This window comes from Castor canadensis, chromosome 6 (assembly GCF_047511655.1).
Source record: "Castor canadensis chromosome 6, mCasCan1.hap1v2, whole genome shotgun sequence".
Classification (NCBI taxonomy): Eukaryota; Metazoa; Chordata; class Mammalia; order Rodentia; family Castoridae; genus Castor; species Castor canadensis.
This window is the reverse complement of record NC_133391.1, coordinates 69,363,205-69,390,015: the sequence shown is the minus strand read 5'-3', so window position 1 is coordinate 69,390,015 and position 26,811 is coordinate 69,363,205. Positions and strand designations below refer to the sequence as shown.

Sequence of the window (26,811 nt, the reverse complement as noted above, 5' to 3'; positions counted from 1 at the left end):
AGTAGCTAAACACACACAAATGCACGCATGTACACACGCACACATGCACAGAATGACCCCTTCCTTGGTCCTTGCTTCTAAGCATTATTATGCCCTAGAGACAAAGCACACATACCTTCAAGAAAACCACCTGGTTAAAAAGGACTGGTGGAGTGGCTCAAGGTGGAGTGCCTGATCTGAAAGGTGGTCATTAAGTCACAAGAGGCAGAAGTCTCTGTTGCAAGGAACTGAAATTAACCGACCTATTAGATGTAATGTCTCTGGGTTGAACTGATAATGCCATAATTCTAAAGCAGCAGGAGTGAGTGGGAAGTCCCAAGTGCCTAAAACGAAGCATTTCCCAGCACTTACAGCCCTGCTAACCCAGCTCATCTGCGTCCTTTCTACCCACCCGGGGCCTTGCCTGTAAGGTGCATCTGTACTTCCTGAATAAATCTGTCAGTCTCTTTCTTACCATCTTTCTTTTTCTACAATTCAAGAACCTAAGGGCCTGAGTTGAGGCCCCTTTATTTTCCTCTCAGGGACCTTCTTGAGATCTTCACCAACCCTGGGCAATATAATCATTCCATCCCACAAGACAGATAGATTTCCATTTTTACAGGTAAAGCTGAACTTCAGAGTAGTTAATAACATCTCCAGATCACACACCAATGAAGCAGCAAACTGAGAGTATGGCCCACAGTTGTCAGCTTGAGGCCGTAGCTTGCCACTCTGATTATGGCTGGGAAAGGGAGGGAGAGGGAGGCACAAATAAAGGAGCATCACTGACCAGAGACAGCTGCAGTCCTGCAGCATCACATGCATGCACATGTGTACACACACATGTACACACACACACATACTCCTTCCTCTGAGCCAACAGCCTCAATAAGAACCACAGGATTTGCAGTCAGAGAGCACTCAAACCCCTCCTTACACAGGAGGCGCAGGAGACCCAGGCAGATGGGTGCTGCCCAGGCCACACAGAAGTTATGCTAGCAGGGGGGCAGGGAGTGTCTAACCAAGGCCTCCCCAGTGGCTACCTTGAGCTTATTCTGTACAGCTGGCCTCACCTCTGGTGGCCACAGCACAGTGGAGGGGAGAGACAGGGTCTTGGTTTAACCCTTGGGGTCCTGGGAACCAAGAAAGACTTCTTTCCCAGGGGAGAAAGCATGGTGGCTGTCACAGTTGTCTCTGTCCTTAGAGAGCTTGGAGTCCTTACAGAGCCTGGAAGGCTCTCCTCAATCAGCAGCCTTAGGTTCCCCTGTGAGAATTGTGAAACCTCAGATCCACCCCAGACCCACTGAGCTATCTTTTCTCAGGATGTCCAGATGATTAGAGAAAGACAAGCATTGGTCCAGATGGCCCTCCTCTCATACAGATGGGTAAAGGGGCTCAGAGAGGGTTCCCACCAAGGTCATACAGCCTTTTACTGATAAAATTGGATTTAACAGCTGTGCTCTTCTCCTTATGACTCAGAACTCTGACTGGCAGGGATCAGCACCCCAGGTGCACAGGAAGTCAGGTGGTGAGGTGTATTTTTTCAGGGCCTGTCCCTGTGGGGGCTGCCACCCTGGCACTGTCTCCACCTGCCCAGACTCTGTATTCGGTCTGTCCTGGGCAGGGGCCAAGGGTCAGCTTTCCCCAATAGGTGGACAGGAGGCAGGTACCGGGGAGGTGGGCAGGGCCACGGTGTCAGGCTGACTCAGGTCAGGGTGGGTCTGGGTAGTAGGCCACAGAGTCAAGGCTGAGCTTCCCTCTGGCCTAGTTCCATCTCTCCCCAGCTTAGGAGTGGTACTGAAACAGCTTTTCTGAAGGAGGCTGCAGCAGCATGGGGCAGGAGGAAGGGCCCATTCTTTACCTTCCCCCAAAACAAGCTGGTCTCTGAGTAGTGTGGAAACCACACAGGATGCCCTCTTTCCCACCTCTGCTCCTCCATCCCAGAGAAGAAAGCAGCTGCACCATACCCCAATACCGTGCCAGGACCCCTCACGCACCCCCAGGGCTCACCAATGTTGGGGTGCTTCAGCAGACGGCAGATGCGGGCCTCACGTTCCAGCTTTTGGTGGTCTGAAACAAAAATGCCCAGATGAGTGCCAGGGAGCCTGTTCTGCCACCCCCAGCCTCTATTGTATCCACCTGCTCAGCCCAGGGCACTGGAAAAGTTGACCTTTGGGCCAGGGTCTCTGGTTCTAGGGACAGCAAAAGCTTGGGGTGTGTGGAAGGGTGGAAGGGGGTAGGCCTGGGTTGCAGAGACTCAGGTGAGTCCCTCGCCCTCACCGGGCCTCAGTTTCCAGAGCTCTACAAAGAGGGAGTTCTCCAATTCCCTTCCTGGGTTGCCCCAGTCCAGCTCCCGCAGCCCCTCCTCTGCTTCACCACCCCCTGAGGCCAGCAGGTTTTCCCCATCCACTTGCTGCTCAGCATTCTCACACTGGGAGCAAGCTTCTCTCTCAGCGTGGACCATCTCCTGCATCCTTCTGCTTCTCATTTACCAGTTGTTACTTGTTCCTGCCATCTGTAGGACTGTAGACTCCTTCAGCCTACCCTGACTGCCAGCCTGGCAGGGTTCCCTTCCAATCAATCAGGGCCCCTGGACAGCACACTCCTGTCTCCTTGACATCTATATCCTTGAGGGCAAGGTCTCTATTTCTTCCAGTGTCTACCTAAATGCATGGCACAAAATAGACACTCAAGAAGTAACGAATGAGAGAACAAATGATTGACTGTGTGATCTTCCTAAGGGAGAGCTGCTCCCTCCAGAAGAGCTCTGTGTGTTTCCAGAAGCCACCTCCCTTTCAAAGGACTCTGGGACAGGGACAGAGTCTCAAAGATCCTGTAGGGTACAATTTGTACCCTCGGGAACGGCCCTAAACCCATAGCCCTGCCTTCAGGCCATTGGTCCAAGGCCCTAGGTCCCCTCACCCACCTGGGAGAGCCTCACCAGGGATCTGCCACCTGAAGTCTGACTCTCAGGCTGCTAGGTGCAATCATAACCATGACCCCGCTCAGTGCACCCCAAAATGGGCTGTCCTCATTTAAAGAACTGCAGCCTGAACAAGCCCAGGCCTCAGGGATAACAGAGTAGAGCTGAAGATGCCTTTCCTCAGTTCTCTTTATGTCGTTTTTCCTCACAATTCAGTAGTTAATGCCTTAAACTAAAAACAAACAAACAAAAAACAACGGTTACAGAGAAACTCCTAGCAAATGTAGAATACAGGCTGTGTATCCTTTATTCAAAATTCTTAGGACCAAAAAGAAGAGCTCATGTGTATAATCTTAACTGCTAAGAAAAACAGAGATCAGGAGAATCTCAGTTCTAGGCCAACTAAGCAAACTTTTCTAGAGACCCCATCTCAACCAATAAAAATTGGTCTTAGTGGTATGCACCTGTCATCTCAGCTGTGGGGGAAGCTTAAACAGGAGGAGCAAGGTCCCTGCAGCTCAGGGCAAGACCCTATTCAAAAAATATCTAAAGCAAAAAGGGCTGGGATCCTGAGTCCAAACCCCAGTACCAACAAAATGCTTGGGACCAGAAGTGTTTCAGATTTCAGATTTTGGGATATTTGCATAAACATAATGAACTATCTTGGGGATGGGACTCAAGTCTAAGAATGGAATTCATTTTTGTTTCTTATTCACTTTGTACACAACTGAGGGCAAATAGGATAGAGAAAGTCCTAGTCTCATCCCTGATCACCCAGATCCCCTTTCCCCTGACCCCTCCATGAGAGCAATCATTCTGTCCTCCAGGGGCTGCAGGAGCCAAGGTCAATACTAAAAGGTGACTTTGCCATCAGCCAAAACAATTAAGTCCAGTTGGTTTCCATACACTCAACTCCCTAGCCCAGAACCTGTTGCAGGCTTGGTTGGGAACATCCTCCCCAGGCCCCTCCCTCCCAGCTTCCTTCCACATTCTGGGCAGAGGAGAGGATCTCCATCCAGGAGAGGCCAGAGTCCTGCTCCATACATGCCCCCCCCGCTCCCAGAACCAGCTATCAGCCAGGTCAAGGTTGGGCCTTTCACAGAGGGTGGGGGCCTTCTAGCTCAGGCTACACACTGAGAGGATAGGGCCCAAATATGCAATTTTGATGCTCTCTCCAGGAAAGCATCTTCAGTTCCACTGATGTCTGAGAGAAGAGAAACTGGTCACACAATTTTAAACTCTGTCTGGCTATTAGAAATGCAGGAACTATTGTTCGTGTAAATCTCGTAGTCAGCCATTTGTATGTAACAGTGTCCTGCATATGTGTTATATACCAATGTTAAATGTCACTGTTAAAAGCATGTTGAATGTAAACAAATATATTATACAATAATTTTAGAACCTTGTTTGCAATGTTTTGATTTTCTAATGCATAGAGAATTTCAAGACAGGTAGAGTCTATGTCTTGACCTCTGAGACCTTACTGTGTAATGGAAAAACTGAGGCCCAGTGATCAAGGGGTGGCATCTTTATCAAAATTACTTGTCAAGGTGGTCAAGCCTTGTTAGAACTCAGAGCTCTGAGGACACCACTCCTGGACTCTCCCTAGACTCCTCACCCCAGCCAATTGTCTATGGCATCAAAGGAACTTGTTTTAAGATAAAAATTAGATCTTGTCACTCCTTTGAGTCAAATTCTCCAACAGTTCCCCAATGTGCTTATAATGCAATCTGGACTTCTTACCATAGCAAAGACCTCACTGGGTTCTGCCTGATCTCAACCATCAAGCCCCAGCCACACCAAGTTCCTTCCCACCTCAGGGCCTTTGTACTTGCTATGCCCTCTGCTTGAAATTCTCTTCCCCTGGGCCTTCTCATGGCTTTCTCATTATCATCAGGCAGGTCCCAGCATAATGTCACTCCCTTTTCTAAGAGTGTCCTTCCTGCCCCATTACCCTGCCTTAAATTCTTTATAACGCTTGCCACTTCTTGAAACTACCCATTTTACATAGGCTTAATATTCTTTTCAGTGTCGTACCCTGGGAATTGGGCACAGTGAGAACTAGACTTTGTCCTTTGGTCACTGCTATATTCCCAGAGCCTGGCACAGAGCTGCTCATCCAAGGTTCTAAGAAGTGGCAGAGCTGGATTTCAGTCCGTGCTCATAATCACGATACAGCATTGTCTGCCATTTTAACAACTGATGAATGGTGACCCAGACCTTCCAGCAGGGTCCTGCAGTGGTTAGAAGTCTCAGGGAAGCTAGGGGTCTCCAGTCTCCTGTCTCAGGGTTGTCCCTAGTGCCCACCACGATAATCTTCCTGCCCTGGTAGTTTGGTCACTGCCACAGAGTTGAGGCTAAGTTGGTGGACACTGCAATGAGGTCCCTGTAGCCAGATGATCCCAGCAGGGCAGAGCCAGAGGAAGTTCAGTCACACAGATGGCAAGGCTCTGCCTCCAGAGCAGCTGGGGCCCCAGCAGACAGGTGGATATGGGGTTCTGGCAGAAGGGACAATGAACCATGCTGAGAAAGACCTGGGAAAAGTCTGGGAGCAGGAGGTACCCCTCCTTCTGTAGGGCATCAACTGGGCTCTGGGTCCTGGGAAGTTGAAGAAATTATTCCAAGGACCTGCTACCTTGCTGCCTCCTGTGGTGACCCTGGGGGCACCCTCTCAGGGGCCTGAATGAAATTCAGATGCAGCCTGATTGAGCTCTGCCATTCTTCCCATCCTGTGCCCTGAAACTGGTTTCCAGGAAGCCTAGGAGGTGACCGCTATGTACCAAGATGAAGCTTAGAGCTTGGGGAGGCTCCCAGGCCTCCTCAACCTGTTCCCAGGTCCCTGCAACAGCGACATCCTTGTGCCAAGTGCCCCAGTTGGCTACAAAGAGGATGGACAGGGAAGCATGCAGAGCCCTCAGTAGGAGGACAGCATGGAGCCTGTCCTAATCAGCTGCTGTGACCCAGCTTTGAAATACCAGGATTTCAACCTCACCAACTGAATCCTCAGCAGTGGAACTTACTGATTCTTTTTTTTTTTTATGCAGCTACATTTTTTCTTTTTGGAAAGACTAGGGGGCATGAGGAGGAGAGAGGGAACTGACAGGAATTGGGACAGGCAAAAAATTTACTTGTCATTTCTTTATTGTTTCTTTGAATTATATTATGAGAGTGTATTTTTAAAGCTAACTTAAAAATCAATATAAAATATCTCCTGGGTTTGGGAACCGCTTGCAAGCAGAACCTGAGCAGGGTGGGCGAGGGAAAGTCACAGCTTTCTGAGGGGTAGACAGATGCCCTGGGTGAGCACAGCCCCCACTGGGAGCTGCTGGAAGTCGCCCCTGAGAGCCAGCAGGAGAAGTTTAGAGTCTGGTGCCAAATGAGCTGCACTAAAGCCCCCCTGGAGGCACATGAGTGGCAAACAGAGAGACCTGCTAAAAGAGGCTGCTCCTCCTCTGCTCCTCCTCTCCCGCTGGGGAAAAGCGCCTGGCAGTTGGCAGGCTTCTTTGGGAATGTTTTCTGATAACCTCCCCACCCCCATCCTCCACATTCACCTAGGCCTGTGTCACCCTCTTCCCAGGAGGTCAAGGACCACAAACAGCCAGAGAGAAAGAGAAAGAGAGAGAGAGAGAGAGAGAGAGAGAGCTTGGTCTGTGACTTCCAGGCCTAGGCACAGAGTCTGCACTGTCTCAAGAATGCCTAGTCACCTTCCCAAATAAGAATGATGGTCTTTCCTGTGTCCCGCGACCTTTGTCTCTGTACTAGTGTGAGCGTGGATGTACCGCTGAGGTTGTGGTGAGCTGGCCCAATACCCCCGACATTCAAAGAGACCTTCATTCCAGACCTCTCTTAGGCAACCTTAACTTATCACCACACTAAGTCTTGACGTTGCTCTTGATCCCTAGAGGCACAAAATACTGAGAGGGCACCAGACTTCTATTAGTCAGACAGCAACAGAAGGCCAATCCAGGACTCCAGACATGAAACAGCATTCCTGCAAGCCTTCCTGCCTACCCTGACTCCTTACCCTGGCTGTGGCTCCAGGCCTCCCACAGGTCTGGCCTTTTCACACTAACCATGCCACGGGAGGGTCCTGGGCCCTCAGAGACCCCATCTTCTCCCTGCAGGATGCAGGAAGCAGGGAGGCTGGTAACTAGAGAGAGTGCTGTGCACCCGGCAACACTGAGGCAGAGATGAAAGCAGCAACATGCAGGCCAAAACAAGGCCTGCTGGGAGGCCTGTGGGCTGCAGCATGAACATCCTACAGCAGCATGGGCACCTTCACAAACCCTGCATCTGCTGGGCCCTGGCCCAGACACTGCTGTGGCCTGTCAAACACATGGACCCTGTGCCTGCTCCTCACACAATGTCTCCCATCAGCTGCACGGCCTGCAGCTGCACTCCCCTCATTCAACAGAATTTCCCCCACACCAGACAGTCCCCAAAGCAGCTGTTCACTGCTTCATTTGGGGTGGATGTTGGCATCTTTGAAGATAGCCTTCTCCCACATACACCATAGTCATTGTCACTAGTGCCCTAAACACAAGCTAATGGCAAGGAATCTCTTGAGCGGGCGTCCCAAACTTTAATGCCCTTATGATTCACCTGGCATCTGTTAAAATGCAGATTTGGGCTTTTTAGGTCTGGAGTGGATCCTAATACTTTACATTTCTAACAATCTCCAGGGGATGCCAACGCTGCTGGTCCAGGACCACTTCTAAGGTCCTAGGGTTATGGTTCCCAAATCTTTCTGCAAATTAGAATTAGCTGTATAGCTTTTCCAAAACTCCAGTCACACCCATACTACCTATTTAGGGACCAGAGAGTGGGCTGGTGCTCTGGAAGCAGACTCCCAAAGTTCATTTGCCACTCTGAGCACCTACCACAGGCACTGTCCTAGGTGCTGAGCACAGAGCAGTGATGAGACATGTCCACCTACCCTCCTGAGCTCACAGTCAAGGCCAAGAAGAGATGGATATTAAACAAGGAACCAAACCAGCAAATGAGAAAAGACCAAATCAGGGGACAGCCATAAAGAAAATAGACAGCAACAGAGACAGAAAATAGGGAAGACCTCCTAGACTGAGAGGTCAGGGAAGCTGTTCCAAGGATACTTGAAGGTTGAAAGAGGGTGAGCCATGGAAGGAGCCAGGTTAGGGTATTCAGGCAAAGGGATGGCAGAGCAGAGGTCTGAAGGTGAGAAAGGAAGGGGAGTGGCAGATGGGAAAGGAAGTCCCATCAGGTGCCCTGACCTTTACTTTGGGGATGGTATAGAGCCTGGCCTGTCTGGGACAGGCTGTGACTTCCAGCCCAGATTTGCCAAGAAAGAAAAAGGGAGGGGTCTGTTCTCATCATGTCTTCAAGAAGAGCCTCTAGTCCTGTGTCCTTCAGGGGGCCAGACTCAGAGCCTGGTTCCAAGCCAAGAGGTAGAGGGTGGGCAGAAGAAAAGGAATAGGGGATGCAGGCATGGGCTAGGTACCTACCTCTGGCTGAGAGCTTCTTGGTGTTGATGATCTTGGCAGCATACTCCTGGCCAGCCAGCACCTTCACACACCTTCGTACGACAGAGAAGGCTCCCCTAGGTCAACAGAGAAGGCAAAGAAGAGAGGAGTCTGAGGGCTGTGTCCCCAGAAGACGCTAGTGTGTATGCAGCTGCACCATGCTGGGAAAGGAACCCCCATCAGAGCTGCCCATGTTCACAGAGGCTGCTGTGGCCTGACTGAAGACAAACAAGACAGATAGACCCAGAAAAGGCCCAGAAGCCCAGTCTCACCTCAGACCAGCTCTCCAGAGTTGTTAAAAGTTAGGTTCACCACGTTAAAAAGTGTTAGAATCCTGTAAGGTCAGGACCACAGACTCTAGGTCTCAGGAAATTTTTAGCTCGCTTTTAATTCTTTGAGTAGATGATATACAGATGTGGCTCAACATTCAAAGGATACAAAAGTGTAGACAGTGAAAAGAACCAACCACCCCTGTGCCCCAGCCTCTGAGGCCCCTCCCCAGATGTGGCAGAAGCTGCTGAGTCCTTGAATCTCTTTCTACACTCTCCCTCCTCAAATGGTACTGGACTGGGTAGGCTGTTCTGTTCCCTCCTTTTTTCAACTAATAATATCATAACATAAAGAGCTCCAAAATTACGTAATATGTAATTGTACAGCTGTGCTGTACTGTGCCTAGCCAGTCCCTATTGAGGGCCAACTTGGTTAGTTCTAATCTTTAGCTATTACCAGTGTCTCAATGGCTAAGTTTGTATGTGTGCGTTAGAATTACATTTGCAATGTGTGCACATGTCTGCGGGACAGGGTCTTAGAACTGGGGGTTTTGGTCAGGGGGTAGGTAGTGTTTGGCAATTTTGAGAGATAATGAGATTGTATTAACTCAATTTCCCGCCAGTATGTGAAGGGACCAATCTCCTCTGCCTTTGTCAACACAGCAAGTTACCAAACTTGTTTTTTAATATTTGCTAGTAAGGGGTGTGGAAAATGGCAATTTGGTGTAGATTTAGGGTTTTTTTTTTGTTGTTTCTTGGGCTTTTTTTTTTTTTCTTGTGGTACTGGGGTTTGAACTCAAGGCCTCAGGCTTGCTAGGCAGGTGCTGTACCACTTGAGCCACTCCAGCAGTCCTTTTTTTGTTGTGTATTTTTGAGATAGGGTCTGGAGAGCTATTTGCCTGGGGCTGGCTTCAAACTGTGATCCTCCTGATCTCTGCTTCCTGAGTAGCTAGGGTTACAGGCATGAGCCACCAGTGTCAGATTTAGTTTTTAATTGTTACATTAAGAGCAAGACTAAACATCTTTCACGTGTTTTAACAGACTTCTGGGATTTTATCCTCAGAGGATCAGTGATGGGAAGAGAGCATGGGACAAGAGCTCAAGTTTGGCATCAATTTCAGAGCGCACAGGGAAACTTGTCAAGTGGAATGAGCTCATTTCCTACGTCGTTCAATTTTTCAAAAGAATCTAGAAGTCTAGATATTGATGAGAAAGTTCCAAGTTTTTCAATACTGGTACCTTATTACAAAAGAGTTTGAGCAGAGGGCCAGACAAAACTGGGCTGAGGGCTAGATTTGGATGTGAGGTGCCATTCTGCACACCTCCCCACTAAGGCCATCTGGTCAACTGTCATGTCACAGAGGAAGCCCCTAAAGGGCCTGATACCACGGTCACCACCACTGTTGCCTTAATCATGTGCTTATGGCAAGAAAAGGGAACCCTAGGTGGGCTTCCCAGAGCTAGTGTTCGTATGAACCCTCTGTGCCTCTTGCTAAAATGCAGATTCTGGTTCCTCAGGTCTAGAGTGGGGCCAATGACTCTGAGCTCCAGTGTAGCACCATGTAAGTGACTCAAACTCACACAGCAAGTTATAGGCAGAGCCAGCTCTAGGCCTCAGGTATTGTACTTCTGTGGTTTTTGACTTCTACACCATATGAGCTTCCCCATTCCTGCCTACCAGGCCATGCTCAGATTTGGCATGGCCTCACTCCAACACAACCTCCAAGCTTCCATTCCCCCACCTATGATGACAGGCAGGCCCAAGCCACAAGAATGAGGCAGACAGGGGCAGGGGATGACACTGGTGGCCCCAAGGAAGCCTGCAAGTTGGCACCGATGCCCACTCTGTACACTCTAGGAAGTGCTTTCACTGGCGACACATTAGAGCAGCAGGAAGTGAGTGGCTGCGCAACCGTGAAAGAGGGAAGAGGCCAGAATTCATGCATAAATTGATAGCACTGCACAGTGATGGGTTTTTTCTGGGGCATGCAGCCCCCGCCTATTCTTCACCATCAAGAAAGCAGTGAGACCCTGAGATACCGGCTCTGCTATGAGGCCCTTCCTCTGTGCTCCCCTGAGTCCCTTGTATAGGAAAAACTCACTTTCCTTTAATCACTTCCACAACACTTCTGGCCACCAAATATGTGTAGCTTCTTTCATACCAACTGTGCTCCTATTCTCTCGACATGAGTTGGGTCTCCTACAATTCAGTTTGATGCCACCCAGAGTTAGCACAGACCCACAGGTAGGGGATCCGGCCCACAAAACAGCAAAACAGCCCCTCTACTTCAGATGCCAACCACAGGAAGCGGGTCCTCAGGTTACCCATACTTCTGCTCAATTTAGCCAGCAATTGACAGTTCCCACACTCCCCTTTCCTCAGGCTTGAGAATTTTCTATGAAGGCTCACAGACTCAGGAAAATACATTTGCTGGTTTATTATACAAAAAGAGTATGACGAAGTATTACAGATACAAGTTAGATGAAGAGGTGCAGAAGGCAAGGCCTGGGAATGTCCTGAGCACAGGAGCTCTGTCCTTTGGAGCTTGGGTGGGTCATGCTCCTGCCATTTGGTGTGGATGTGTTCACCAAACTGGAGGCTCTCCTGACCCCATGCTTTCAGGATCTTTCTGGAGGCTTCACCATGTAGGCATGATTGATTATGAACTTAATCCCCATCCCTCTCCTCTCCCTGGGAGCCAGGAGATAAGGCTGAAGGCTCCATGCTTCTAATCATTGCTTGATCTTTCTGATGACCACCCTCATCAGCAATATTAAGTTAACTCATCAAAACAAAAAATGCTTCTGTCACCCAGGAAATCCCAAGGGAGTTAGGAGCTCTGTGTCAGAGAGTGGGGTTAAAGACCAAATAGTATTACAAAAGATGTTCCAGTCACCCCTGTCACTTGCAAAATTGCAAGAGTTTTAGGAGCTCTGTGCAAGAATTAGGCATGAACACCAAATATCTGTTGTATTCTATCACAGTATGACCACTCTGCACCTTCCCATCAGTTATGGGTGTCTCCTCCACTGTACCAGTGAATTTCTGAGCGTCAGGATTTTACTTTCCTTTCTGTGCCCTAGCACCTAGTACTCAGTGTCTTGCACCACTGGACCCTGATAAGCAGGAGCAGGAGTCAGAATTAAAGCAATAGTGAGAGGAACTGAAATGAGACAAGAGAGAGGATTTTCAGTCAGGGGTATTAGGGACAAGATCAAGCATCTGAGGTAGAAGGGAACTGATCTGTCAAAGGTATCCATCCTACTCAGGTAGGGAAATGAATCCGAAGGCTCTTAGGAAAAACATTTAAAGTGGCCACTTTTGGGAAGGGCTGTGAGTGCTCTGTGGAGAGGAGGGCTGAGCTGGGCCTTGCCTTGCTCACCAGCACCTAGCTCATTCTTGGTCCAGAGTTGAGCTCAGTTAGTATGTGAATGGAAAGTTGGAGGGAGAGACAGATATAATTTTTCCATTAGAAAAACAAAACTCCAGGCTGGCCTTGGTAGCATTCCTACTTCAGCTACTCCAGAGGCAGAGACGAGTGTAACTTTTGGAGGACAGAAGGCAAAAAGTTAAGGAATCCCTATCTCAAAAACAAGTTGGATTTGGTAGCACACACCCATTGTCCCAGTTGCTCAGGAGGCAGATGTAGGAGGATATCAGTTTGAGGCTGGCCCAAGCAATGTTAGTACAAGATCCTATCCAAAAAAGAAACTAAAAGCAAAAGGATTGAGGACACTGCTCAAGTGGTAGAGCATTTGTCTAGCAAACACAAGGCCCTGAGTTCAATCCCCAGTATTGCAAAAGAAAAATAATTAAACACCTCTATTCTAGGTAGAGCCCTTAGATCAATCATCACCAAGTTGACTGCTACAGGATCCCTTGGGGAAATCATAAAAGTATAGATTCTGAGGCCCTACCCAGACCTACTAACTCAGTCAGACCCCTGAGTGTGGGCCTAGGAATAGGTGATTCTTTCCAAGCCAGCTCAGACGCACCCTATCTACCTTCTGGGGAAGTCCTGCTACAATCCCAGCTCCCCTGGAATTGCACTGGAGAGAGCCATGACGTGGGCTCTTGTGCTGGGATGCTCGCCAGGCCCCAAGAACCTGGGCTCTGCCATAGCTATAAAACAGTAAACACTGCACTCTCTAAGCAGGTTCCTAGGAACAGCTCCAGCTTTCACATAATCCAAAGGGTCCTAACCAAGGGCCTGGGCCATGGGCTGGGCAGGAATAGGCCACTGAGGCCCTGAAGGACATCCTGAGCAAGTGAGGTCAGAAACAACATTTTGTTCTGGGACAGGGATTCAGAGCCTTCACCCAGCACTCGGAGGAGGAACTCCTTAGAACCAGGTCAGAGCTCTTGATTTGACAGTACCAAACCCTCTAAGCCCAGGCTTCCCCGTTCAAGAACCTAGGCACCACTAGGTTCCTCTTGATCCTACAACAACCTTGAGAAATCAGAATTTTGATCCTGCATTTAACAGACCTGGAAACTGGCAGCCTCAAGCAAGCAAGAAGAGTCCTGGTGAACCTGTGAGGTGCTTGAGCTTTTCCTTCTGATTCCATCAAAGGCAGAAGAGTACAGTCCTAAGGAGCTGGGACTCTGGGATTACAAAGGCTGTGGTCCAATCCCACTTCGCCTTTAACTGTGTGACTCTGAACTTGGCACTTAACCTGTTTCCTTGCATGAGAGGGAAATGATGGCATCTACCCCCTGGGTTTGTTAGGGAGACTAGTAAGGTAACTGTGCAAACACTTGACTCAGGACGAAGCACACAGAGCCCAAGACACAGTAGGGCAATGAGATGGGGCTCAGTGAGGATAGGAAAGAACCTGGACCAGGGAACCCCTCTTTCTACTCATGTAGCCTCAGGTCTCTATCCATAAGGAGGAAGTCTCTCCTGCCTTTCATGATGGTGGGAATCAGGTTGACAGGACAGATCCCCTGTTATGCAGCAAAAATATACTTCTGTATTCTTGTCCTGTGTGAGCAAGTGGCCACAGTCCAGCAGCCTTGGCAGAGTAGAGCCAGCCAGCTCCTGCCATGGCCCTAAGCCAAGCAGGTGGACAGCAGGTGAGTGGGCAGGCAAGAGCTAGGGAACAGGACAGGGCTGGGGAAGAAGGAGGTCAAGGTGGGGAACGCAAGGGTGGGAGGAGAGGTGAGGATGTGAGAGCCCTGTGTGGAGGGAAGGGATCCTGGGAGTGCCTACGAAAATACTCCTGGGTTTCCAGGGGCAGGGGGAGAGCAGTGTTCCTTAGCAGGAGGGAATAGGGAAGAGCAGTGCTCCAGGGTGCAGAATGGAGAGACAGTGCCTCTGGGTATAAAGGACAGGTGTCTGGCCACAGGTATTTATTGGCAGCTGAATGTAGCCCCTGAGTATGTGATACCATCAAGTTCTAGGTATGACAAAGTATGCATGTGTCACCCTGGGTATGAAGTGTGTATCCATGTGGATCACACAATGGAGGTAGGGAGGGGTATAGGAGACAGACAGACAGACATTAGAGGGATGAAATCTCAGGTGCCATTGGCCTGGAACCCCCTGCAGGGTTGACATGGCAGCCAGATGAAATACCAAGGGCCCTAGAAGAGGTCTCAGAAGACCTCAGTCCTCACCCAGCATGGCTACCAACTTGTTTATCCTGCTGGGCTTGTTTCTCCATTTGAAAAAAGGAGGTGAGGAACCCCAGCCCCATTTTCACCTGGGCCACTTATGAGTGGTCCATCTAGGGTAGAGATGGGCCCAGATGGAGGCCTAAGTTTCTTCATCACCAATGTAAGGCTAGGTGGGGATATGGCTTAATAGAACGGACACTTTGCCAGCGTTGATGTTGTAGCCTAGCACTGTGCAATAGAATTTTCAACAACGGTAGAAACATTTTGTGCTGCGTGGCAACCACTAGCCACAGCCACATAAGGCTAAAGGACACTTGACATGAGATTAGTGGGGCTACAGAACCGAATTTTAACTTTATTTTTTTAGTAGTATTGGGGTTTGAACTCAGGGCCTCGTGCTTGATAGACAAGTGCTGAGCTCTCAGCCCTTACTTTAGTTCCTTTAAGTAGCTATATGTGGGTACTGCCCAGAGTGTTGGAAAATGCAGTTCTAAGTGGGTAAGAGCAGGTACTTGGGGACCAGCCCAGCCAGACTTCACATATGTTCAGCCACTTACTGGCAAGTTACTTCACCTTTGTCTGCCTGTTTCCTCTCCTGTAAAATGTGGACAGTAAGAGTCTCTACCCCATGCAGTTGCTTCAAGGATTCAATGAAATAATAAGGTATGCAATGAGTTTAGGAGAGTCCCTGGAGAACAGTAAATGCTCAAGACACAATGCCTTGTATGGGCATCATTATGTAGAAGGGGATGAGAACAGCTAGCATCATCGGAAATAAAATGGACCTTGTTTATCAAGCTCAGGGTAGAAGCAAGCCAGGGAGGAGGTGGGTGGAGACCATAGCAAGGAGGGGAAGGGGCTGCTCCCCAGGGGTGAGCAACCGACCTCTGGCCCCCATGTGTACAGGCACAGTGAGTGCCAACAGGCCAGGAGGCCCCACCCAGCATCTGCAGGCAGCAAGAGGGCAGAGCCATGGTGGAGCCAGTGTGGCTGAGAATGTGGGAATGTGCTAATGGGCTGTGAAGAGCAAGATTCACACTGGGAAATTGCTTTCTGGCTGTCTGGCAGGCACAGTGTCCTGGGCACGGCTGGCTGCCAGTCACAAGGGGCCAGTCTGCCTTCTCTGGCCTGGACCCCCCTGAAGTGTTACTATGGCAGCCAGCAGCAATCTCAATGGCCATAGATGAGGACCCAGACAACCTGAACTACCAATTTGCTTATCTTGCTAGACCTCAGTTTCTCCACTTGAAAGAGGGAGGTGAGAAGCCCGGCCCTGCTTCCTCCTGGGCCATTTGTGAGTGGTCCCTGCAACCCAAGATGCCAGCTCCCTATAGAGTGACATCTTTATCTTCTCCCAGAGCTGCTCAGAGCTGAGGACATGCTGGGGGTCGTGGATGGAGGAACACCATAATCCATGGAGGCTTTCTGGGTTCCAGACAGTCTTCAGGGTCTTCCCTTCATTGGCTGCTTCCTCAAACACCCTCTCACCCCAGATAAAATATCCAAGAACGTTCTTCTCGACCCAGCAGCCTGGCTGCTTCCTTCTTCCCTTCCTATTTGCTGCCAAACTTTCAGAACAAATGTCCGACATCCGCCGCCTCTTCTTCCCACCTCCCACACTCCGTGAACCCACCACAATCTGGTTGCCACCCCCGGGGCTCCATGGAAGAAGTGCTGGTGCCAAGCTCACCCACTCAGTGCCTCCCCTCCCCCACTACTCCTGGCAGTTCCCTCCTCCCCCTACCCACCCTGGGCTTAATCTGCCTTGCCTGCCCCATAGCAGGTGGCATTTGGCCCATTGACCATATGGCTTTGAGGCCCATCCTCCTTTTAGTTCTGGTGTCGCCTCCTCAATAGCAGTGCCCTTGCTGTCCCATTGCCTCCCAACCCATAGTGGTGCTCCCTGTACTCTTTACCACTTCCTCCTTCATCCCCTAATGGTATCAGGGGCCATTAGCTGGGACCTCTGGGGAAGTTCTGGTCATTCATGACCCATTTAAAATTGTATTAAAATGACTCTGTGTCTGTGCATCATTTGGGGCAAAGGATGTGCATTCTTCTTCATCCTTGCAGAGGAGTCTCTGTCTCTAAAGGATTAAAGCCACTGACCATTCCATAGTCTATATCCATAGTCCCCTCCTGTCCTCAGCCTTTAAGCAAGTTCCTCATTCTCCCGCCTGCATGCCACACAGCAGGCATCTCCTAATCAAAACACAGCCTCTCCCTCCAAACTTCTTGTCTGTGAAGATACTTGAACGTTCTGCCTCTCTGAAATGAGGTGGAGTGCTCTTGGAAGGTTCCTGGTCCAATGCAGACAGACCTGCTGCCTGCAAGAAGACCAGCATCTGAACGTCTTGGTCTCAGTAACTTGTGTCCCAAACCAGCTGATCTGACAACCGACGACTTGGAGCCCACAGCGGGCAGGGTTAGAACATCTGAAGGAAGAGAAAAAGCCATGGAGCACGGGTTGGCCATGGAACAGTGTCACCTGTTGGTCTAGAGTTTGGTCTGCAAGTGGCTGTGTCAGAATCTGGCATGAGCAGTAATACCTTATGGAGCTCTACCCGTCTAATTCCAAAGACAAAGAAGCTGAGGATGAGACCTTGAACCCGGGACTCCTGACCCAGAGTCTGTTGCTTTTCTGGTATCTCCTACTCTCCGTGTGTGCGTGTTTGGCGGGGAGAATGGCAGTAGCTTCCATGACAATCGTTAAGAGCTCATAATTCGCAAAACAATTAAAAAGCTGGATCCAGATAGGGTCATTCAGAAACAAAGGAAAAATCCTGTGCAAGGTGCTTCTACAACTCTATGGATCTTAGCCAAATTCTTTCTCTTTGGGGGCCTCAGTTTACCCATCTGTGAAATCAACTGTTGGTAATAATGTACCAGCCCTCTCTTTCTTCCTTTTTCATTATTTCCTTTTTAGACAATAGTGTCCTTTCTTAACAGTAGACAATCAAAACACAGCTATGCTGGTTCCAAAAGGCAAAAATAATCCGAGGGGCTGGGGCTGGGTTCAGGATGTCTTCTGCTTAACTTGCCCGCTTCTCCCGTCACTGCAGGGGCTCTGTGAGCAGAACTCCACACACCACAGCATTACACAGCCAGAGCGTCCTGGGACCTGTTACTGAAACTGTGCTTCTCCGCTCCTGCTGCACCGCCCACTCCAGAAGATGCCATGGGCATGAGCTGTCCCACAACCCCCCACCCACCCGCCACCCCAGCAGAAATCTCACAGGGGACACAGAAGGCCTGGGGACCAGAAGGTTCTGTTTGCTTCAGGGAACATTGAACCAACAGAACTTCCAACGTATTCCTTGTTTGGGCTGCACATGGGTTTTCTTGAATGGGTTACAAAAAGAAAAAAGGAAAAATAGAGAACTGTTGACCGTGCTTAGAGGCAGGGCTGGAGCAGAGCCAAGCAGGGGAGACTCCAGAGGGGCTACTTTCTTCCCAGCTTCAGATGACTGCCTGGCCTGCTCTGTCCACGGTGCACATCCCAGAGGCTTTCAGATGTCCTGTGTCAGAGAGGCACCAAGGGATGAGATCACATACCGGAATGGAAAGAGGGCCCAGTTCTCATGTGTCACCAGCCCATGTAGCCTTGGACAAGGCCTTGCTCTCTCTCCCTCTCTGGGCCCTAGTTCTCCAGCCATAAAACAACAGAGCACCTGTCTCTCAGATACTCTGAATGAACTGAGAATATCTTCACCCATGCCATGCATCTTCCCTTCACTGTTTTTTTGCTTTGTTTTGGTGGTGGTGGTGGAAATAGGATTTGAACTTAGAACCTTGTGCTTGCTAAATAGACACTCTACGCCTTGAGCCACACTTCTGGCCCTCCTGCTCATCTTTGCCACAAGCATCTTGCAAGGAGAGGGCAGGGATGTTGGGCAGGAGGATGCCAAGGAGGCCAAGAGCTGTGAACTTGCCTCTCTTCTACTTCAGCATCGTCTCCAGAGGCTGCAGCCATCTGCGGGACAGAGGAGCAGTTGTGACCCTCAGAAAGCTCTTCCTGGTGCTGAGATGAAATCCACCTCCTCTCCTCTATGCAATTGGCCTTTCTGCCCTCTGAGGCCCTTTGGTCCCCAGGGCATCTCTGCAGACCTGGGGAAAGGACAATCCCTCTGTGTGGGCACGTATTTGCATTCGTGGGGAGGTGTGTTTACATGTGTATGCATTTGTGTGTATGTGTGTGTGTGTGTGTGGGTGTGTGTGTGTGTGGGTGTGTGTGGTGTGTTCACTAGCATTGGAATGGTGTCTAAAGGGGCTGCCTCACTCCACACAGAGGGCCCTGACCCCAGACTGCAGGGGCTGGTGGCAGCAGTGTCGCTGTGTGCTTGTGGAGGGAGGTGGGAAGGAGGGAGGAAGGTAGGCTCGGCAGAGTGTCAGTGTGTCTCAGCCTGTGTGGGGGCGGCTGTGTGGGGGCGGAGGGCTGCGGCATGCACCAGAACATGTGCCTGCCTGCAGCTCTGATGGCTTGGAGGGAGAGCCAGGAAGGCTGTCCCCTCCCCTGTCCCTGCACCCCCCTCCTCAGGTCCTGCTTCCCAATTTCCCAACCTTCCGCCTCTGGTTCCTGCACATCATTGCCTAGTCCTGACCTTGCCACTGCCTCTCATGGGGACTTGGCCAAACCACTTCCCTCTGGGGGCTGTCCTCCACACGTGCATGTTTGGACAGTCCCCATGGTCCTTTGAATTCTGGTATGCTGAGGGCCTGCAGTTTCCCAGGTGGGCCTGCAGTTTCCCAGGTAGCCCTCCACAGAAGGAAGCTGCTAAGGGTAGCAACCTAATGGGGCATTTCAGGCATCTCCAGAAAAGGGATCCCCATTTTACAGATGGTAAAGTTGAGGCACACAAAGGATAAGTGCTTCACTCAAGCTGGCCCAGGAAATTCAAGGCAAAATCATGATTGGAAAACAAGTGACAGCTCAGAGGCCTCCCATCCCCAAAGCCACTGCCCCTTTTCCCTTGTTCATGGGCAAGAGGGAGGATATTCCCCAGAGACAGCACCAAGGAGTCCCTCTCAGGCACTTCCCCCCATGCTTTAGTATGGGAGACATGCTCACCATGCCCAGAGCCATCCTCTATCCTGCAGCCCCAGTTTGCTCATCTAGAAGATGGAGGAGTAAGCCTCGCCCTCCTCCCTCAGCAATGAGCTGATGGACTGGACTGAGAGCCACCTCGCTGGCCCAGAGTGCTATGGGTGGGAGAGGTGATTAGGATCTGAAAAAAGGCACACCCTGCTGTCTCTGGGTGGGGCACTAGCACCTCGGTGTTCTCTTCAATATGACACTGTCTATCCTCCTAACGGCTCTGCATAGCCTGTAGGTGACAGGGTCCAAGAAGGCTTAAGCACTAGGACCCTGAACCCCAGTGCAGGAGCTGCTTCTGGGCCACGCCACCACCCTAGGATCGGCCCAGCTACAGCTACGTCTGCTGTGGAACATAAATCTGTAGAGCACAGGGCTATAGCTCAGTGGCCAGCCGCTCTCTGTCAGTGTGGCTGGCCACCTGCACCCCTGCCAGCTTCCCCTACCCAGCACTGTCTGAGTCAATTTCAGATTCTTGTTTCTAGAGAGAAAAGAGTGGTTGAGCTCTCTCCTCCCTCCCTCTCCCTCTCTCAAGTCAAATCTCTTTCTGAGGCTCTTTCTGTGCAGCCCGGTGATTGACCAGGACTCTGCTTCTCTAACCTCTCCTGGCAGGGGTCAATCCACAGCCAGGGAAGGCAAAGAAAGGAGGGTGCTTCGTTCCCTTCCCTCTCCTCCACCTGACCCTTTCCTGAAGCTTCTGGTGCTTCCTTTGTCCCCCAGCCCAGAGTTCCTGCTTTTCTCAGCGATTCTGGACATCAGAGAAGGCCAAGTGTGATGGGAGCCCTGGCCACCTCTGCTCATTATGACCCCCCGGAGCTGGCGCTAGTCACCTCCAAGCAAGCTAGTGCTCCATGGGTCCAGGCTTCCGTTCCCCTCATCCCAGGGAGGAAGACTGAGGTCAAGTGAGCAACTCTCTGGGTCCCAAGAGACAACCCCACCTAACCCTTTAGGGGACCCAAGTCAAGTTCTTGGTTCTTCGGAGTTCATGTGCCCACCAGGTGGGAAGGGCAGCCCCCTCACTTGTAGCCAGCTGTACCCGGGGCTCCTGGAAGGATGGTGACAAAAATACTGGCCTCACTGAGCAGGACACCAGAAGTCCAGAGAGGCACTTGCCCTCCTCTGCAGCTAGGCAGCCCAGGGCCCTGCTGAAGGAAGGTCAAAGGTCCCCATGCCTCCTTTTAAGGTCAACCCAGTTTCCCCTGGGAATCACCATACTGGTCATCTAGAGTGGGCTCTGGAAGGGGGCTCAACTTCTACACAGTGACTACAATTTCGTGGCCGGGAGGTGTGGGAGCTCATCAGTGGAAAATGCCTGCAGACATCTTCAATTCCTCCCCACCCGCCCAAGGGAGCCGTGAATGATTCCCTCCCCCAAGCTGGACACACTCCAGGCAAAAGGGAAACATCTAGAAGGTCCACCTCCTGCCCAGGCCTGGAGGATAACACCATCCCGGTAGGATGCTCCTGGAAGTTCACTGTGCACCAGGCTCGAGGCTGCATCTTCACATGCACCATCTCATTTAATCCTTATGGCCCTTTTTATCTCCCAGTTGCAGGTGGGGGAAAAGTCACATCCTGCCCAATGTCACGGAGATGAGGACGGTGCAGTGCTGCCACCCCTGCCCTGCTGGACCCTCACACTGAATCTGTTATACAAAGCAGGAGCTGCCAGCCTCCTCTGTGATATGCCCTGGCCTTTGTAACTTGGACACCAGAGGCACAGCGCCCAGCCACCTCAGCCTTTTCTCTCCAATACAAGCATCCTCCACCCTAGCCCCGTGCACCGCCTCCGAGGTCCTGCAAGCTCCTAGCACTATACGTAACATTTTGTAGGTTTGTGCATTTTTCTAGAGAATGTCGACTTAGACTTTCATCAGATTCCTGGAGGAATATATGACCTAAAAAAAGGTTAAAAGCACTGATGGTTCTGGAAGGAAGAGGTCTGAAATTCATTAGATGAGGCCTGGCCATGCCTGCTACCCTCAGTTTTCCTGCCATGGCCACACATGGCTCCCTGTCCCCTGAAATTCTGTCCTTGTTATGGTCCCTCTGAGGATCCAGGCAGGCAGAAGAACTGGGAAGGCTCATGGAGGATCACATCTTGATGATGCCCATCTCCTCCCAGGGCAAAACAGCACTTTGTTTCACTTGGAACACTTGAGTCACATCTCTACTCCATTTCACTGTGCTCTGTGACGCAGTCCTGCTGGAACCTAGCCTTGGTCACTCCCTGAAAGGCAGCTCCTGGCTACTTAGGGAATTCTTGGTTTCCCAGTGGGCACTGGATACCAACTGGAGAGGGGTCCTAGCTCAAGATTAAGGGCAACCCAAGTCCTCCAGAACAGCCCTAACAAAAGACACACTGAAATAGGCAGGAAGTCTGCAGACAAGCATGAGCACACATCTGCACAAGGGTGTGTGTCTGCACCAGGGAGCTGGTGTGTGACTGTAGATTTCAGGATAGTCTGGGTATGCAAATGTGTGTGAAAGCATTCTGCTTATACACAGCGATAGGCCCACCTCCCACACATATGCAGACACCAGCATGAGCTCACACATGCCTATAACACCCACACGCCCACAAGAGCCTGTGAGTCCAGCCTCACATATGTACGCACACATACATGTACACACATAGACACTTTTCTGTGTATATGCCCCCAGTCTTCACACAGATGTGCACACTCAAACACCACTGTGTCGTCTCACATGTGCATCTTTACACACCTCCAGACCCCCTACACGTGTGTCTACTGGTGTGTGTACACAGCCCTGACCTCCATACATGTGCACACCTTCACTCCCATGCACTCTAACAGCAGCCCTGGCATATTCATACACATGCACCCTTGCAAGGCACACTTGCAGTTTTAGACTTTACACATAGATCACAGCTACAACCACCTCTTCCTGGTACACACACACAAATGTTTGCACACAAGTGTACCCCAGAATCAGTTCTTACAACACAACCAACTCTCCTTGAAAGTCCATATACAGCAACATATATCGACCCCTCCTCGAAATGCAGGCTGGTGTGTGCACATCCAGATCTTGTACCAGCACACAGGACCCCTCTCCCCTGACTCCTGCTGCTAGCAGGAACCAACCAGGGCACTGGCGTTCCTTTGCCCATGGAGCACACTCTGCCTCCAAACTGCACTCCAACCCTTGATCCATCCCAGGGTGCTAGGGGCACCCAGGAACCTTCCCCAATGGACACTTGCAGCCCACTGGGCTATCCCTTGGCTTCCTCTCTCCTCAACCTCCCATCCTTCTCTCATCAACACCAGAGGCATGACAGATGAGCAACTTTGCCAAAGGATCACAGCCTCTGTGTGCACAGCCCTGCAACAGCGATGTCCCCTAGCTTGCTGATTTGCCTCTCCCCTCCTCCCAACATCAGTTGCTCACATATTAACCCCTCCTGCACCAATGGCCTCGCTCTTACTGGGAAATGGGAAGGAGGAGGTGGGGAAGGGATGTACTTACAAGGAGAAGTTGACACTCTGCACAGTAAAGTCAGGAAGCCCTACCCAGGAGGTGGTGAACACTATGTCACTGGAGGTATACAAATGAAAATACAGAAAGGACTGTAGCTTGCACCCAGCTGAGTGGGAAAATCCCTTTTCACCCTCAATTTCTAAGAATCTGTGTGTGCCCAGGTTGTGAACACTCGTGTGCATGGGTGTGTGCACTCAGGCATACGCTGTGAACTCGTCACCCTTACACACACACACACCCAGCTGACATGGCACATCTGCACCCACAAATGTGTCTATGCTTGACTCTGGACACCTTGTGCACATGCAAGTGTCCCCAAACCGTGCAGCCTGCCTTCCTCTGTGTGCACAGGAGATCCCCCACCACACAGGCACAAACACCCCAGCCCAAGAGGCTGACCCTTTGCACCCTCCTGTACTTGCTGAGGCGCAACTCACTTTCCCAGTTCCTCGAAAAGCTGGTACTCTTCTGTGAAGCGGGTGCAGGTGATGGTGGCCATCCTGGCACTGGGCGGGCAGGCGAGGCTCGAGGCTGGAGGACTAGGACTGGGATGCTGCTGCTCTGCTCCCGGAACTAGGGGCCACTCGCCTGCCCGCTGCCGAGGAGGAGGATGAACAGAGAACTGGCTTGACTGACGAGCCTGGGGCTTCTGAGCAGGGCACTGTGGCTGCTCACAGCCTCGCGAGCCTTCGTCAGCATCCAGGTCCCCATGGCAACCACCTCCGAAACGCCCTGTTCCCGTTGCCCCGGTAACTGCCTCCCCAACACCTGCCTTCCACTGCGAAACCTGCTCCCAGTCGCCCTGGCCCTATCGCACACAGTACTGCAGAGCTGTGTGGGCCCGGGGGCGGGTGGACCCGGCACCCCCCGGAGTGAGGGACTGAGGGGGGTGAAGAAGAAGGAAGAGAACAAACTTAGTCCACAAGTGATCCTCTCTCTTCCCACCTTCCCCCTTCAACTATGAGGCCCTTTTAGTAAACGGGATGAGATTAAATGGGGCAAAGAGGCAGTTGCTATAGTAACGGCCAGTGGGTGCCACATTCTAGGATGGTCCTCAGGAAAGACAGGATGTAGTTACCCTGGCAACTTCATCTCCTCTGGAGAGACAGGTATTGCCCCGTTGCCCTGGCAACAGCTGGGTTCTAAGGTTTACAGGGAAACAGCCAATTCATTGGGATCTCTTTCTCTCTTCTCCGTAGTCTCTGGAACTCTCTCTCTCAGCTTCCCTCTGTGGTTATGGTTTGGTTTGCTTTGGCCTTTACCTGGGTGCTTATTTTGCTCTTACTCTCTTTGCTCTTCTGCCACCTTGGCCATTTGTGTCACTCTAGCTTAGTGGGGAAAGAGCAGAGGAGACCCCAGGATCTGGAGAGGAATAGTTCTGACTGCCTGTCACCGCCACCCACCTCACAGCTGTGACAGCTGGGCTCCTCCTGAGGCATCTTCCACAACCTCTCCCCCACCCGTGCCCCCAAAGGGACCAAGAGACCTGGTCTCCTGGAGCTCCTGTCCCAGTTTCTGCTTGTACTTCAAACCAAGGTAAAGAGGCAAGAGGCAGCACAGTGAGGCAAGCACAGCCTGGCTGACCCAAGACTAGGCCAGGGCACAGACCTGCCTACCCTGATGTCTTCATTCCCAAATTCTTTAGGCACCTTCCCTGTCAACGTCAGTTCTTCACACCATCAGCCATATCCAAGGCCTAGGGATTAAGAAGGAAAGGGACTAGAGTTTAAGACTAAGGATCCGAGTTCAAATTCCAGCTGTAGCATTTGTTAGCTGTGTGACCCTTAGCAAGTCACTGACCCTCTCTGAGCCTCCAGCTCCCTTGTATAAATAGAGGAATAAAGCTGCCCCATGCAGAAGAAATTGCAAAGCTGGACTGGCCCGAGGGCCATGGGCGCCTTTTGAAAGTAGGCAAACATGAGGTCTTTTTTCAGTTTCTAGAAGAGGAGAGGGAAGGCTTAAAGTGGGGTCATGAGTACCCCAACACTATGGCTTGGACTTGCACAGCCACCCCTCTATCAGAAAGAAAGGCTCCTCAGCTCATTTCAGAGACTGTGATCCAGCCTTTGCCCTCAGTGAGTGTAGGGCAGATGAAAGGAAGCACAGATCCAAATGCTCTGGACATCCACCCCAGATGGCCCTGCGTGTACCTTTGGCTTTGGGTATTCTCCAGCACCAACAAGAGCCTGGCTCACCTGCATCCAGGGGACCCTGGACACATTCCAGGGAATCGCTGCCCTTTTGCAGAGGTCAGGGATGAGGAGAATGAAGGGTGAGTGCCCCACCAGCCACTTCTCTCAGAAGAGCAGAGGAGGGCGGAGGGGAAGGAAGGAGGCAGTAAGGGAGGAGGGTAATGGCTTAGCCACTAATTGCACCATTACCACCTTCGGAAAAAGGAAAAACCACTTGGTTTTGTTTCTGCGCACAACATGCTTCCCCAATTCTGCCGCCAACGTGGTAATTCAGTGGCAGAGAGGAAAGGCCTGCCCTCGGGGGCCGCACAGCCAGTGGGCAGCAGGCAGGGCACAGAACACCGTGGCCAAGCTAGAGGCAGGAGGGTGGTGGGGGAAGGGCTGCCCTGCTACCCACTCTTCCCCAGACCCTCTAACCTGTCTCCAGGCTGTCCTCCTGGCCTCCACACATGAAAGCAATGGAACAGCTTCGGTGACCATAAGGTCACCTGCATTACCCAAGGGAAACAGTGTAGATTACTCCTTAGAGTGACTACATGACTTATAAGCTGTGTGATTTTGGATGAATGGCCTAACTTCTCTGGACTTCAGTTTCTTCATGTGCAGAATTGGGTAAATAACATTCTGTACCTCCAGAGCTATTTCTTGGGTGAAATGAAATGAACATGGTAGCTGACACACTTTACATGCCCAATACAGGGGGAGTTATTATTATTGAGGAATTCAAAATCCTTTCCCTTACATGCCTTCCAAATCGTGGAAGCACACACTACCATCTCTGAGGCCCAGGACTTTCTGGTGCTGTTCTCTTGAGTCTCTACAGGAGGTTAGTTCATGGTTTGGACATCACCTTACCCAGGCCTCATTTGTAGAAATTCCTGTCGAACAAAAGGCTGGGGCTAGAAGAAGAGGTGGTCACTAGGACCTCCAGCTTCAAAATCAGTAAAACGGGCAAGGTGTGTGGCTTAGCAGTAGAATGCTTGCCTATCATGCATAAGGCTTCAGGTTCAGTCCCCAGCACTGGAAAAAAATAATTGATATAACAAAAAGCAAATGTGCTACGGGCTGTATTAATGGAAACCTAACATTCTGAACAAAGGTGGTGATAGATCTTCTTGGCTTGGCACAGGTCTGACCACTGTTTCCTCTCCCCCTCCCCGCCCTGCCCACCACCACCACTGACAAAATGGAGCAGCTCAGAGACTAGGGGAGAGACTGGCATGGTCACTGGAAGAGCACACAGTGATTCAGGGGACAATGAGAAGGCACAGAGGTATATAGATAGCCAGGTAAGGGAGCATGGGGAGGTCACCAAGGTGCCTGCAGGAGACAGGGACAAGTCACCTGTCTGTCTGCTCGTCCTGTTTCTTTCCTTTTCCTTCCTCTCCTTCTTTGCCTCCTTCCTTTTCAGTTTTCCTTGTCTTTCCCATTCCTTCTCACATCTGCTCTCATTTCTATCTCCCCTCCTTTCTGTCTGTTGATTTCTGACACTTTTCTTTCCCATTCTGGGGGATGGGCAGGTCCCAGGCTGCAGACCCACCTGATTGTGGAGAGATCACTGGACGGAGAGGAAGGCAGAAGAGGTAGAGATCTCCTGGGCAGGAATTGCACACATGTGTGCACACACTCCTGAATCTTCTAGAGCCTAGTTCAGAGGTGTGGGCACTGCCTCTGATGGGCACGTTCTTACTGAGTGCAATTGCCACTCTGATGAGGAGGCACCACAGCTAATTC

At 50.9% G+C, this 26,811-nt stretch overlaps 1 protein-coding gene across 2 annotated transcripts in view; it reads right to left on the bottom strand.

Moving 5' to 3' along the window:
• The window catches only part of Camk2a (calcium/calmodulin dependent protein kinase II alpha), a 59,070-nt gene extending 35,457 nt beyond the window's left edge, over positions 1-23,613 (bottom strand). Inside the window, exons 1-3 of one of the 2 annotated variants that reach the window (XM_020170174.2) lie at positions 23,323-23,613; positions 8,383-8,477; positions 1,990-2,049 (exon numbers count right to left, since the gene is read on the bottom strand). In XM_020170174.2, the coding sequence (XP_020025763.1) occupies positions 1,990-2,049; positions 8,383-8,477; positions 23,323-23,384 (217 nt within the window). In that variant the 5' untranslated portion in view covers positions 23,385-23,613. The remainder of the gene's footprint in view (positions 1-1,989; positions 2,050-8,382; positions 8,478-23,322) is intronic. The other variant, XM_020170175.2, reaches the window with a different exon arrangement.
• Positions 23,614-26,811: the final 3,198 nt, after the last annotated feature.